Raw genomic sequence first — 15,942 nt, forward strand, 5'->3', positions numbered from 1 at the left:
CAGAGACCTCACACCAAGGGCCTTGCAGTGTGATGGAAGTATTCTTGTCTCTACATCACAAGATTCAGATTCAAGTCCCAGATGCCCAGGATATATACCATAACATGACTGAGCAGGCTGATTCAAATACTGTAACTACAGCTATTCAGCAACAGTACAGCCAGCCAAACGTTTTCATCTCGTCGTCGTCATCATCATCATCGTCATGTTAAAGCAACAAACTAATGAGACCTCATTTTTGTTTCAGATTTTTAGTGTGTAGAAAAGATTTTCTAACAGATAAAGTTCATCTCATGTACAATTGAATTCTCATTAACCGTGGGACATATATTCATCTAAAATTGCTCTCTGACACTTGCTGCAATCCAAGAGCTTATCATGTCTCTTAACCTGTGCAAATACTCTGCCTGACTACATCGTGAATGTAGGCAGATACTGACAACATGTGCAAGCAAAAAAGGTAATAAACTAGTTTACACATTTGAATGTTATTTGTAAATGTACACTTTTTTTGATGTTTGGAATTTTAACATTTTTCATCATCCTTTCATAACACTGCTCAGAGTCAGAATTGTACAGCACAGAAACAGAAACTTCAATCCAACTCGCCCATGCCAACCAGATATCCTAGATAAAGTCTATTCCCATTTGCCAGCATTTGGCCCATATCCCGCTAACCCTTCCTATTCATGTACCCATCCAGATGCTTTTTAAATGTTCTACTTGCACCAGCCTCCAACACTTCCTCGGGCAGCTCGTTCCGTACACACATCACCCTCTTTGTGATGAAGTTGCCCCTTAAGTCCCTTTTAAATTTTTCCCCTCTCACCTTAAACATACACCCTCTAGTTTTTGACTCCCCCACCCCAGGGGAAAAACCTCATCTATTTACCCTACCAATGCCCCTCATGATCTTATAAATTTCTATAAGGTCACTCCTCAGTTTGACGCTCCAGGAAAAATAGCCCCAGCCTATTCAGCCTCTCCCTATCCAAACCCTCCAACCCTGGCAACATCCTTGCAAATCCTTTCTAAACCCTTGAAAGTTTCACATCATCGTTCCTATAGCAGGGTGACCAGAACTGCACACAGTATTCCAAAAGTGGCCTAACCAATGTCCTGTACAGCCACAACATGACTTCCCAACTCCTATACTCAATGCACTGTCCAATTAAGGCAAGTATACCAAATGCCTTCTTCACTATTCTACCTAACTGCGACTCCACTTTGAAGGAACTATAAACCTGTACTCCAAGGTCTTTGTTTCTGTGCATAATTCTTAATGTTTAATGTTTAAAGAAGAAATCTGAACATCCAACAATTAACCAATAGAACCATGCTGCAATATTTCACTGCTTTTAAACTAAACAGACTAAATATTTAATTCTTCTTGAAATAAAAGAGGAAAACCAATAATTTAACACTTTAGTTTCTAAAGGACTTGTGCTATTAGCTCTGTTAGACATTTTACTTCCATCCCTGCACATCTTCCACCTACAAATTTCCCATATCCTCCAAAATCTTTATGGTTTGTTCAGCTTTCCGGGAAGTATGCCATGGCCTTTGTAGGTTACTTTAGTACTCCAGCCAATCTCTCAGATAAGATTCTATGGGGTCCTTCCATTACCTTTTAGCTATGCAACAAACAACCTATTCTTATCAATCTCATGGCTGTGGAATCCTCAGATACCTGGCTGCGTGCTGGCAGATACCCAGCTGTCTTCCCATAGCTAACCCTAATAACTGCTAAAGCTCTATGAAGACAACTGTAGATGTGTTCCATTAGTAGCAAATTAGAGCAGACCTCCAACTATTTTTCCCTCACAAATGGACCTGCTTGTTTCCATCAGTAAATACACACAGATAAATGATACAAAAAAATTCTATCCAAGATTGCATCCTAATCACTACTGCCTTGGCAACATGGTACACTAATTCAATCAGAAATGGAAATCAATTATTTTTATCTTCAACACATTCTCTGATTCTGTTACCCATGTGATTAATTAGTATTTGTAACGGAGTTTACAATTATTTGGAAAAACTGCTAGCTTTTAGCTTCATTTATTGATATAATAATATAGACACCCTGGCTCCACCCAAAGGTCTAAAAATGAAGCATCTCCATTTTCAAAACAATTTTTCACTATCAACTCCGACCTTGAAGACATACACCAATTTGCTTTTCACTATAATGAATTGCAAGCTTGTTGGAGAAGCCTTAACCTCAAGGTCACTTATTAGTTTCTTAATTGGATGACCCCATTTCATCTACAGTCAAATTGTTTAATTTTAGGTATTAAAATTATGTTCTGAAAATCAAATGAACGAACTACATATTCAAAACACCTTTGATAAACAGGAGGCAGTGATACATAGGTCGTTTTCCTATTTTGCATCAGGTTCCAAGAACATTTGTTGAAGTACAAATGGCAAAATACACTTGCTGCTGTACATGCATGTCACCTGAGAAAAATTACAGCTCTAGACTGGCAAAGAAAATAAATTTTAGATTTTCTAAAGGTACAGTTTTATCATTATTATTGAAAGTCATTGAAATATAAGCACAAGTTTAGTTAACAAAATTTGTTACGTAACATCCTTTTTATATTGCTAAGAAAGCATATCCTTTTTTGTACCAAATGGTACAGGGATTGTTTCATTCTGCAGTAACTGAAAGCAAGACAATCGGAACTAAAACACAAAGATAACAGTACAGCCGACTTTTTATTAACTGGCACCTATGGGTGTGACGGTTAATCAAATATTACGGTTAATCAAGATGTACACATAAGTGCAGTGAACCCTCACCAAGCGAAGCTTTGAGCCATCAATATCCTTCAAAAAAAAAACTACGTAAAAATATCAACGAACCTTGTAATAGCAAACAAAAACAGAAAGTAATAGAAATGTAATGCAGGGGGTGTACACATCAGTGTCATGCTTTATTTACAGTACAAATACTTGGACATCACAGAATATCATAGTATTTCAGGGTTTTTTTGTTGGTTTAATCAACAGTGCCAGTTTATAATGTGCCAGTTAAAACAAAGTTTGCAGTATAAAACTACAGGAATTTTGACGATTCCCTATGAGACATGTATCCTAACACTGCTCACACTATTCAAATCAAGACTGGTTAATTATTTGAAGACACTTTAAACAACTTTACAACAAACTGTTCTCAAGCACAAATTACCCATTCAAAGATTCATTCGAAATGTCATCAACAATTACAACTCAAAATCGAAAGTCAAAGCCTATCCTCTAAAAACTGGCTGGTTTGTTTTAATAACCAGAAATCTGAAATTAAAAAAAAACAATAAGATGAGCAAAAGGAAGAGTTATAAAATGATCACTGGTATAATGACTTTCTTTATTGGATGATTGCTTTCCATTTCTGCTTCGTCCCATCATAAAGACACTTTGTGAATAAGCTTAAAAAGGAACAATTCTAAAAGTATTTAATTTTTCAAATGACAAATTTAACAAGTGTCTTAGAAAAAAAATTCAAAACTTACAAAAACTCAAAGTAAAAGAAAACAATAGCTATTCAACTCTCATTTTAGAATACTTGGATTTTAATATATTGTCTAGAAATGCGGCCTTCCTCGACAACAACTTCTCAGCAGCTTTTCAATTGTATGTTTGATCCAATTACCTCTAGAGCAATGCTTGTCAAAGTATGTTTCGGAACAAACCACTCCATGCTACCACAAAAAGTAAAACATTCTTTGCATCAACTGAGACAGTCAATGTCGGGTGGCTATTCCGACCTTTAAATATAATTTAACCGAAGTCACATCCTACCCATGCACATTCAAGTAAAAGTTACAGTACAAAAATCACGAGGAGGAACCTAGCCTGTTTCTTCAAGCTCAAGAATGTTGTAGTTAGTTACAGCAGCATTCCTGAAATCAGTTGACTCAAAACTGGGCATCAAATTGGAAATGTTCCTGGCCTGCGAGACTCAGTTTTACAACTGCAGCTTCCAAATTGGCTTGATAATTATACTTGTATCATGAACAACAACTACAAAATCAGAAATAAATATTATTTTAATTTGTTAGTGATACATTCACAGCATTACTCATGGTATATTGGAATGATAAGAGCATCAGACCACAATATTATTAACACGCTCAATCTGGCTATTCCCTTTGCAATCACAAAATCAAACTGCAAATGAAGAAAGCACATCTTGAGGTTAATGGTCACTTGGTAGCACAGAACTTGTGTACTGTTGAAAACACACACAATATCAAAATTTTTCATCTTCACTCACCAGGACAGATCCAGGAATATTAAATTTCAAAGGGAACAGCAATTTATAATGAAAGGAAACCAGAAATTGCTGGAACAACTCAGCAAGTTTGGCAGGATCCGTGGAGAGAGAAACAGTAAAGCGCTAATTGTTTCTCCCTCCATAGCTGCTGCCAGACCTGCGGAGCTGTTCCAGCCATTTCTGTTTCTGTTTCAGATTTCAAATATCCGCAGTTCTTTTTTTGTTTAGCAATTTATACCGCATGAGAAAGAAGGTGCTTTGAGTGAGATGTTAAACCAAGGTTCCAGCTGCTTGTAAGCACTCAGAAATCAAGGTATTATGTGAAGGCAACTGAGGAAGTTCTCCCTCACATCCTAAGCAAAATTTACCCACCAAGTAATAACAAAATTAGACGATTATCTATCTTTGCAGTTTGTAGGCTATGCTGTGCACAAACCTAGGTACCAAGCTGTCTGTTCCCTGCGCAAACAGAACTCACTAATTCTGAAATCCTGACAGTTTTAAAATCAAAGCGTCTTATAAATGGATAGTTGTGCTTACTGTTCATGCTAACTTCAGATAACTACCAATGGGCAAGCATACAGGTTAATGATTTCAAGATAGATCTGAATCTAAAATCTGAATTATTAAGAGATTAATGTCTATACAGAGATCCTATTACCTTACTAATTTTCTACGCACTTTCATATCAACATATGGCAATAGAAATTCCCAAGTCCATTCTTAAAATAGAAACACCCAACAAAAACTCAACAAATTGAATTACACTCTCCAACTAATGATGGTGCCATAAATATCTCAGTGCGGCTTCTCCATTGCTTGTGTTCTCAAAATATCAATTCATAAGTTTGAATCTTAATTTCAAATCAACAGTGGCCACAAACCATACTGAATTGCCAGAGGTATGTTATTCCATTCTTTTCAATATTCTTCCATTTGATTTGGTTATCTAAGGCTTTTGAACCGTACGGCCACCTATCCACTTCGTGAACCCCTAGGAGTGCTTGCTCTGACCCAGCTTGTACCCTTACTATTTGAATACTCAACTCAAACAGTTTCACAGATGTTTTTTTTTTCCCCCACTCAGGACTACTATTAATTGCTAAAATTTGATAGCTAGCAGCTGAAATGAGCTCATGGCCTAGCCCCAACATAGCTCCAAGGATGGTGGACTGTAAGTCAGTAAGAAGTACACCACATAAGCAGAAAGGAGATGAAGAAACTATCAGGAAAAATCCTAAGAGGAATCTCAATGTCATAGATAATACGGTCAAGCAGTTTCTGTGCATGTGGAATGATTGGGGATGGGGATGAGCGAGGCACATAAAGCAGACAAGAGTCAACGTGATGAATGTCAGATGAAGGAAGGTAAGCTTTTTTACAAGATGGGACTTGGACAGCTATGCAACACAGAAATATTGGGATAAGAATATAGTGAGCCAGAAGTCCGGATAAACAGTCCAGTTGAGGAGAAGCCACCACTTCAGAAAAATGAAACCTGCTTTGAGAGGCAAAGAGAAAGAAGGTCCTGCAGTTGAGAAGCAGAGAAGGACTGCTGTGTTAACAACCAAGCAGATGCTTGAGATAGCTGCTGTCTAAGTGGAAGAATGGGTGGAGCTCAGAATTTAGCAACAGGAAGTTGCCGAGGTGGAGACAGCTGGAATAGATGGGACTCGGTGGGTAGATCTCCAGCCTCTAGGCCAGACTGTCCTCAAGAACACAATTGCTGATACAGGTAGCCCAGTATGTAACAATGCCAGCCCCCAGTTCAGAAAAGAGAATAAAGGTCAATGGCTGGAAAGGGCACCCAGCTGCGAAATCATGTGCCAGATACAAAAAGGGATGATATGAAGGAATGATCAACAAACAAATGGGTTTTCTAAGATACATCTTGACTGCATTACTTAATGCAAAAATAACTTCTCTTTGTTTCAATTATTAGTTGCATATTATGTTTGGTGTATGTTGATTCAGAGTTAGTTGCAAAAAAGCTTTAAAAATGTGAAATTCTATCCATCAGTTCTTTCTGTCTGCTGCTAGGAAAATTCATCTTTTTTGAAAAGGTTATTGCTATCCACAGGGATCACAACAGCAGCCAAAGAAAAGTAAAATAAAATACAAATAAAAGCAAAATACTGCCAGTGCTGAAAATCTGAAAACAAAGTACTGGAGAATTTCAGCCGATTTGGCAGAGAAACAGTTAACATTGAGTCCAATACGACTTTTCTTCATAACTTAAAGGAGAGAAAAATTATAGTGGTTCTCTGATGCTGAATGATGTGCCAGGAGGAAAAATCATATTTTTGCTTTACATCCTCACCTCAAATGAATTTCATATACTACATGATGTTGAAATCTTCTTGCATCACCTACACTTCCATGCCCATTTAGAGTCAGAGAGCTGCACAGAATGGAAACAGACCCTTCGATCCAACTCATTTACGTTGATTAGATATCCTAAATTAAACTAGTCCCATTTGCTAGCATTTGGCCCATATCCCTCTAAACCCTTCTTATTCATATACCCATCCAGATGCCTTTTAAAATGTTGTAATTGTACCAGCCTCCACCATTTACTCTGATAGCTTATTCCACACACGCACCACCCTCTGCATGAAAAAGTTGCCCCTTAGGTCCCTTTTATATCTTTCCCTCTCCCCTATACCCTCTAGTTTTTGACTCCCTCACCCCAGGGAAAAAGCCTTGGCTATTCACCCTATCCATGCCCCTCACGATTTTATAAACCTCTCAGTCTTTGACGCTCCAGGGAAAATAAACCCAGACTAATCAATCTCTCCCTACTGCTCAAACCCTCCAAACCTGGCAACATCCTGGTAAATCTTTTCTGAACCCCTTCAAGTTGCACAACATCCTTCCTCTCGCAGGGTGATCAGAATTGCACACATTATTCCAAAAGTGGCCTAACCAATGTCCTGTACAACTGCAACATGACCTCCCAACTCCTATACTCAATGCACTGTCCAATAAAGGCAAGCACACCAAATGCCTTCCTCACTATCCTGTCTACCTGGGAATCCACTCTCAAGCTACTATGAAGCTGCACTCCAAGGTCTCTTTGTTCAGCAACACTCCACAGGACCTTACCATTAAGTGTATAAGTCCAGCCCTGATTTACCTTTCCAAAACACAGCACCTCACATTTCTCTAGACTAAATTCCACCTGCCATTCCTCGGCCCATCTGATCAAGATCCCCGTTGTACTCAGATAACCTTCTTTGCTATCCACTACACTTCCAATTTTGGTATCATCAGCAAACTTACTAACCATACCTCCTTTATTCACATCCGGACAGATGTGCGCTCCCTGCTCCATGGACTTGTTCACCCATTTTCAATATTGCCCCTCCACCTGGACTCCCGCTTCTAGCCTTTTAGTTGCACATTATGTCTTCTAGAGCCGCCAACACTACACCAGTTGCCCAAATTTCTCTGCTCACCTCACCCACTCTGATGCATCTCCCTCTGAACTGCTACACTCTGTTCTCTCAGGTCTAACCCTGACTCTTATCAAACCTGCTGAGACTAGAGCTATTATTGCCTGGTATGCTGATCATTACCCTGCAGGTGCTGAGTTGGCACTCTCAAATATTTCTTCCAATCTCCCCTGGATCATTAACCTACCACAGAACATCAAATGGTTATTTTCGAGACTGTCACTGACCACAACTTCCCACCTCATAATACCACACAGCCCTTGACTACCTCCATTACAAAATCCAAAAGGGACTGCACTGGCAAAGCCATCATTTCAAACTGTTCTGGCCCCACATGAACTTATTTCTCCCAGCTTGATTCAAAATTCAAGTGCCACCTCTTCTCCAGTCTCATCCAGTCGCTTTCTACTTACATTCGTGATTCTTCTGGCACTTTATATTGGTTTCAAAGTTTCCAGTTTCTGGCCCTAGCTTCCATCTCTTCACTATGGATGTGCTGTCTCTTTACACATCCATTCCCCATCAGGATCACCTGAAGGCTCTGTTTTTGGCTGAAGACAAGCCTGAATAGTTCAAATGCACTGATACCTTCCTTCATCTAGCTGAGCTCATTTTCACTTTGAAAAAATTTTCCTTTAACTGGTCTGACTTTCTCCAAGTCAAAGATATGGTTATGGGTATCAACTTGTGTTCCAGTTACACTAATCTCTTTGTGGGGTATGTGGAATATTATTTGTTCTGCTCCAACTTGGGACCCACCCACATTTCCTTCTTTAATCCATCCTCCTCCTGGAAAAGTTAATTAATTTTGTTTCCAGTTTCCATCTTTCTCTCACCTTTTGGTAAGATGGTTCATCTCCATCTCTTCCTTTCCTTGACATCACTGCTTCCATTTGTGAAGATGGCCAATCCACGAAGGCACACTACAAACTCACTGACTCCCACTGCTAGCTAACTTCCTCACATCCTATTTCTAGCAAGGATTCCATCCCATTTACTCAGCTTCTCCATCTCTGTCCTATCAGTTCTAATGATGCCAACTTCCAACAGGGTGCCTGTGACAAGTCCTCCTCTTTACTCTAGCGAGAATTACCCGTTAGCATGGCCGACAGGACGTTCAACCATGTTTGATATCTCTCGCATTTCTGCCCTCACCACTTCTCCTCCCAATACAACTTTAGGATTCCCCATGCCCTCATTTTTCACTCCACTAATTTCTCCATTCAAAGATTCATCTTCCTCTATTTCTGCCACCTCCAGCCACCAACAAAAAAGCATCTTCCCCTTCCCGTCATTGTCAGCATCCTGTAGGATAATTCTCTCCATGACACCCTGGTCTACTCTTCCATCGCTCTTAACACTCCCTCATACTCCCATAGCATATGCGCATGCAATTGCAGAAGGTACAACACTGGCCCATTTATATCCTCACCATTCCAAGGCCCAAACTACACATTTCAAGTGAAGCAGTGTTTTATTTGTACTCCTTTCAATCGAGTCTACCAGATTTGCTACTGTATTTGTGTTTTCCTTTTGCAGGTGATAACCCAACTTTCTAGAGGCTTGTCACTTCAATAACCACCGTGCTCATATGTTGACATTTCCATCAAAGGTCAACACAAGCCAGAGGCACAACAATTCATTTTCCACTGAGGCACTTTACAGCCTCAAAGACTCAAAATTGGAGTTCCACAACTTCAGAGTATAAGCTCTGTAAAAAAAAAGTAGAAATTGCTGGAAAAGCTCAGCAGGACTGAGGAAGGGTCACTTGACCCAAAACGTTAACTCTGATTTCTCTCCACAGATGCTGCCAGACCTGCAAAGCTTTTCCAGCAATCTCTATTTTTGTTTCTTATTTACAGCATCCGCAGTTCTTTTGTTTTTTATAACCACTGTACTCCATTTCTTTTATATCTCTTTCTCTCCCCCCACAGCCACCATGTCTTGATGGTTTCACTCTCAGCACAGTGCACTTATTTTCTCCTTTTCATAGTTAACACATGGAACTATTTTACACACCTATCACTCCGTTATTGTTGTCACTTCTGCCTTTGTTGTTTTGGGCATGAATCACCATCTGTCCCAATCGTTCCTTCTTTCCCTCTGTCACTAGTATTAAAAAAAATTTCCAGCACCTTTCAGTTTTGAAGAGAGCTGGGCTCAAAACATTAACTTTGCTTTTCTCTTCACTAATGTTGCCAGATCTGCTGTGTTTCGTCAGCACATTCTGTTGAGGATAAGCCAGGATAACAATACCAAAACCTTAATTGAGGCAGGAATCAAAATGATGCAAAATTAAATACCAGTCCCATCAATAGAGGAATTCCTGGGGAATTAGTTGAACAACAGGGACAAGAAAATTATAACAATGGAAAGTGCATCCAAATGAAATGGTCAAATGCCAATTACAAACTAACAGGAGCAATGATCCCACTACTACATAGGTTCCAGCAAGAGCAATCCCACTACCCAGCGCTCTGTCCACAGCTTTGTATTACTGTTTCAAAAATATTATCCATTTCCCCCACAAATTATGTAATAGACTCTGCCTTAACCATTTTCTATGGCAAAGCAATTTCGGCTTTAACAATTTTCTGCATAAAATGTCTCACGTGTTGTCTTCCCCATCGCAATGAAGACACTAAGTGATTGCCGCGTAGCACCCCGCCCCCCTACAGCAAAGTGTCTAGAATTGTATCTTTCTACTGTAACCAATGTTCAATATTTATATCCAATATATACTTATTTCATAATTTGTGCCTTCTAGGCCCCCAATTTGTAAAATCCAACATTTGTTGACTTTTTAAGTGATTATCTACTTGTACTCACACTTTCAAGGAGATCATTCTTAAATCTCTGTATCAATCACATCCTTCAGCTTTGCTGTTGAGTGCACGGTCCCATTCTTTGTTCTTCCTCATAAAATGTAATACCACACACGTGCTCACATTAAATTGGCATCTGTCTTCCTTACAAAGCTCTCCTCTATTTTCAAAACTCCTTAATTACACATTAGCAAACTTTTAAAAACTATGCTCCCTAAACCCAAATCATCCGCACACAGACCAAGAACACACAGATTCAGCAGACTTCCACAGTACACTTACAATGTTTATATCCATGTAACATTCAAATACTGCAAACCAATTTTTCGAGCCACACTGCTACATTTCCTCATATACGATGGGACTGAATAGACACGCACAAGAATTCCTAGAGGAATGGTTCTCCACCCGTAATGCAATCAACAAATATATAGAATTGGACCCCATATACAAACCCATACAGATCAAAACCAGAAGTGAGACTACTCGCCATAACAGATCAAACAGTACAAATTCCAAGCGGAGTAAAATAACACCGCTTCAGAGGGCCCACTGATGATGTCACCTAGCACAGTGACAAACCATCTGAACGAGAACAAGCCAGCTCGACAGGCAAGTCAACAACTTCACCCACAACCCGAGCTACAGATCTTTGCCAAAACTTTAAATGGGACTGAACTTTTTGCAAAAGCGTTATGACATTAACAAATGCCTACTGAAAATCCATTTACATTACAACCACAACTGTTTTCTCACCAAACAACTTTCTCATTACATTTCTAAATGTTCACTAACTTTATCTTGAATATAGATTCTAAGAGTTCGCTCCCAGTTTCATATCAGAATTTGCATATCCAATAAAAAAAAGAAAAATTCCAACCAATGCCCACATTACCAATTGCAAACTCAATGCCAGCAGGATGTTTATACTTATCCATCTTTTGATCTGTTGATTACTTCAGATTTTAAAAAAAAGCTGCCTCTAACAATTGTCCCATATACATCTCAAGGACTTCACTTCTATTGTCAGTTATAAAAACAAGCACAAAATGTTAAATATTTTAAATACACTTTCATTCTTCATAAATAAACCTCTTTCATCTTTCACTTGTTCTGTTTTCTATTTGAGGTGTTTATTGAAGTTCTCATGAGACTGTCATCTTGAAGCTCTCAATACTTGCGTTACATGCAAATCTTGAATATGTAGAACATTTCTAATCTCATGTTTCTCATCCACGTTATACTTTGTACATTCCTCGTGCTTACTTGTTTGCTGTAAAGTTGATCACTTTGCTGTTTGCATCACTACGTTTCTACAAAACTCAATTCTGAATACTGCCAATTTTCACTTTACTGGAACTTTCATAGAATCAGACAGTACAGAAGAGACCCTTCTACCCACTGAGTCTATACCACCAAAAATACACCACTACCAACACTAGTCTCAATCTTTAAGTGTTCAGCCAAATATAGCTTTGAAGTTATGAGGTTACCTGCCTCAACTACACTCCCAGGCAGTGTATTCCAGACTCTCACCACTCTAGATAAATATGTTTTTCCTCAAATTCCCTCTAAAGCTCCTGGTTTTTAATTTAAAATTATGAATTCCTTGTTACTGACCTTTCAACTAAAGGGAATAGCTGCTTTCCATTCACCCTGTCCATGCCCCTCATAACCTGATGCACCGCTATCTGGCCCCCACTTAACCTTCTCTGCTCCAAAGAAAACAACCCAAGCCTATCCAGCCTCTCTTCATAACTAAAATGCTCCATTCCAGGCAATACCCTAGTGAATCTACTCTGCACCATGTAAGCACATTCTTCTTACAGTGGTGATCAGAACTACACAGAGTGCTGTAGCTGTGGCCTAATCAGATTTCTGTACAGCCCCAACATAATTACCATGCTCCTAAAATGTATGCTTCTATTGATAAAGGCAGGTGCCGCAATGGCTTCTTAACTACCTTATTAACCTATGGACAAGGATCCCAAAATCCTAATGTTTTGAGTTTCCTAGTAGTCTGCCATTCATTGAGTACTCCCTTGTCTTGTTCCTTCTTCAAACTACATCACCTAACATTTATCAGGGTTAAATTCCATCTGGCACTAACGTGCCCGTCTGACCAATCTGTTTATATCCTCCAGCAACCTAACGCCTTCTTTCTCATTGTCAATCATCTAGCCTTTTTTTGTATCATCTGCAAATTTACTTATTACTATCCCCAACATTTTCATCTACATCATTTATGAATATTACAACAATAAGATACCTAGCACTGATCCTTGTGGTATGCCACTGCACATTGGGCTTCAGTCACACAAACAACCTTCTACCACCACCCTCTGTACCATGCCACTGAGCCAATTTTGGATCCAACTTGCCAAGTTACACTTCATCTCATGAGCTTTTACCTCCTTTGTCAGGTTACCATGTGGGCCTTTGTCAAAGGCCTTGCTGAAAACCATATAAACTATTATTTTACACTCTATCCATCTGTGGATGTCATAATTTTGTTTACCAAACTTTGAGTAAATTTGGGCCACATTCCTTTTTCAGTCGAGTGGCCTCAGCTTTTACTTAGTAACTTTTTTTCTTAAATTGAAATTGTTCTCTTACAATCATTGGTTAGTTTCCCTACATTGGTCCCTTGAAAAGAAATCAAGTGATGATTCTCTGCTCGTTGAACTTGAAACATGCTGAGCTAAGCAGAAACCAAAAGACATTTAGCAAAGTATTCCCCGACTGCATTGTGTTTATTCCAGTAACTCAGGATAGATAAAATCATCCATTGTTGTCCACTTATTCTTTGATCTCCCCAAACTGTTTGCAGTTCTCCCTCATCTTCATTTTGATGATTTATTTTTAAATGTACAGTAAGAATTGTAGCATTTTCCTCCTATTTGTAACTATCCATAAGCAGACTTCATTGCTTTCACTTTCCTTACTTTCTAGAACTCTTATAGCATTCTTTAATAGCAATCCAATTTCAACTTCTATTCCCAAGTATTTCTACTACTGTTATAGCAAACAATATTCAGTTCCCAAGCAATAAAATTATGTTTGAGGAGTGTCATGCTTGCAAGATATTTTGCATATCAATAAAGGGAGATTGATTGAAGAAAGTTGGGAAGTGAAGTCAAACAAAATGAAAAAAACTTGCTCTACGTGGTGCAAAGACACTATGTAGATGGACAAGTCAACTGAATTCCTGGGAGATAACAGCCTGGATTGGGAACACCAGTAGAAAACTTAGATCAACAAGGGATGATGTAACAAATTAGTAAGAGAGAACAAAAAGCATAAACCAAGAAAGGAACTTTGGAATCTAGTTCTGTCGAAGGGTCACCGAACCTGAAATGTTAACTCTGATTTGTTCTGCCCCAAGCTGCCACTCCTGCTGAATTTTTCCAGAACTTCTGTTTTTGTTTTTGAACAGTGGAATCAGGTTGAGTGAATCAAAAATAAAGAATTAAAGAGCTGGTATACAACTTAATACCCAAGCACGTAACAAGTTGTGACAAAGTTACACTGATAATAATAAATTTAGTGAGGTATCAAAGTCCCAAACTGTCAAGTCACAAGACCTGTGAAATCACTGTACAAGTTCAGCTTTATTTCAGGGACAGGCAATTATTAGATCCAAAGGCAGTGAATATAACTGATTAAATATAAATAACTTAAAACTCTCAATACATTAAGCTACAACTTGAACACCACGTATGAAATTGTAAGTATTCACATCTGCTTAGAAAAGAAAGTATTAAAACATTTTTGGGGTATTAGCTGCTTACAAGTGACAGGATCCTACAAAGACACACCTGATGCAGGGCAGCGTGCAGTGCCTAAGTTTAACACAACTAGTCTCGAAAGTTGCCGAACGTTTCCCTCGGCTTTCATGGACTCACCTTACATGGGAAAGGGATGGTGGAAGCCACCTTCTCCATAGCCAAGTTTCTGATGCTGGGGGTGAGAGGGCCCCTACAAGTCGGGCAGCAGGAAAGTTTCTGCCGGCACTGGTTACATACCAGGTGCCCGGCCTGGCACTGCAGGATGGGCGGCAGCACATAATCAAAACAGACCGGGCACTCGAAGAGGGAAGTGAGTTCGGGCTGAGGCGGGCTGGACCCTCCCGCTGCTGCGGCCGCTGCTGCCGCTGCTGCAGCCGCCGCGGCCGCTGCTGCTATGGCTGGATTGCCGCTCCCTCCACCACCACCACCACCACCACCTCCTCCTCCTCCTCCTCCACCACCACCTCCACCTCCTCCACCAGCCGCTGCCGCCGCCACAGCCGCCGCCGCCGTCGCCGTGTGCTTGCCCGCTTTCCCACCGCCGGCTGACGATGGTCGGCTCATGGCTAACAACACTCCAGCCGACAATTCATTCAAGAGAACGGGCGAGATCGTGTCACTCCCAAAAACACAAGAACAAATCCAAAACAAAAATCCCCTTTCTTAAACGGCACGGCAGGTCGCACAGCTTCGTCCTTTCCTTGTTATTAACGCCATTATTATTATCATTATTTCTGAAAACAGCGTCCCATCTCACAGCCGTACGTCAACATGGCGACAGCGCCTCGCCGTGCAACCGAATACCCGAGGGGAGCGGGGCTCGGACCGCCGTTACTACAGCCAAACAGAATCGATCTCGCTCAACAACAGTGTCTCTGAGTGGCTCGGAGCGGTTAGGGGAAGAGGGAGTGACATAGGCGACGGCCCGTCACGCATAACCCTCTGGGAATTGTAGTTCATGAGGTGCAACCTCGCATTCCATTGGTTCTGGGGACCAACATGAAAGGACTCCAACTCACAGAATGCCTGGTTAAAGCGCCGCGGCCGCCCCATGTTTCAACATTGTAGTCATGTGCAGTTCTTTGACCCTTTTCTCATTGAATTGATGGTTGAGAGGTTTTGTGGCGCAGTGGTAGTGTGACCTGTTCAAGTGCCACCTGTTTTAGAGGTGTGTCATAATATCTCTCAACAAGTCATGGATAATATCAGTCATTTGAAGTGATGTCTGATTTGGTGGGTTGCTGCATTTAAGATAAAAGATATGCCAGACCTTTTGTGGACTGACGCTTACAGTATAAAACAATACAATGAATAAAATTTAAAACAGTGATTATTTTGCTGATAGTGTCTAAAATGTCAAAGGACCTTATTCGTCTTAAATAAGCACGTAAACAAAATGTATATGTGTATGGCAGCCGTTGATACAGTTGATTCAGTCATTTTTCAATTGCCAGTATTTTCAATAGTATTGGAGTTTATCCATGTAAAAGTCATTTGGGGTAGTACTGCAATTTGTCAATCAGATCTGTACGTACTCCTGCCACTGATTGTGTATGAGCATGAGAGTCAGGATTATTTTTAAACGAGTT

The 15,942-nt window shown here is 39.9% G+C and overlaps 1 protein-coding gene across 1 annotated transcript in view; it reads right to left on the minus strand.

The window, feature by feature from the left end:
- Positions 1-15,217, minus strand: part of siah2l (seven in absentia homolog 2 (Drosophila)-like) — a 49,995-nt gene extending 34,778 nt beyond the window's left edge. The window contains exon 1 of the mRNA XM_048605230.1: positions 14,471-15,217. Within this exon, the coding sequence (XP_048461187.1) occupies positions 14,471-14,917 (447 nt within the window). The 5' untranslated portion in view covers positions 14,918-15,217. The remainder of the gene's footprint in view (positions 1-14,470) is intronic.
- Between the last annotated feature and the right edge of the window lie 725 nt (positions 15,218-15,942).

This window comes from Rhincodon typus, chromosome 14 (genome assembly GCF_021869965.1).
Source record: "Rhincodon typus isolate 14 chromosome 14, sRhiTyp1.1, whole genome shotgun sequence".
NCBI classification, from domain to species: domain Eukaryota; kingdom Metazoa; phylum Chordata; class Chondrichthyes; order Orectolobiformes; family Rhincodontidae; genus Rhincodon; species Rhincodon typus.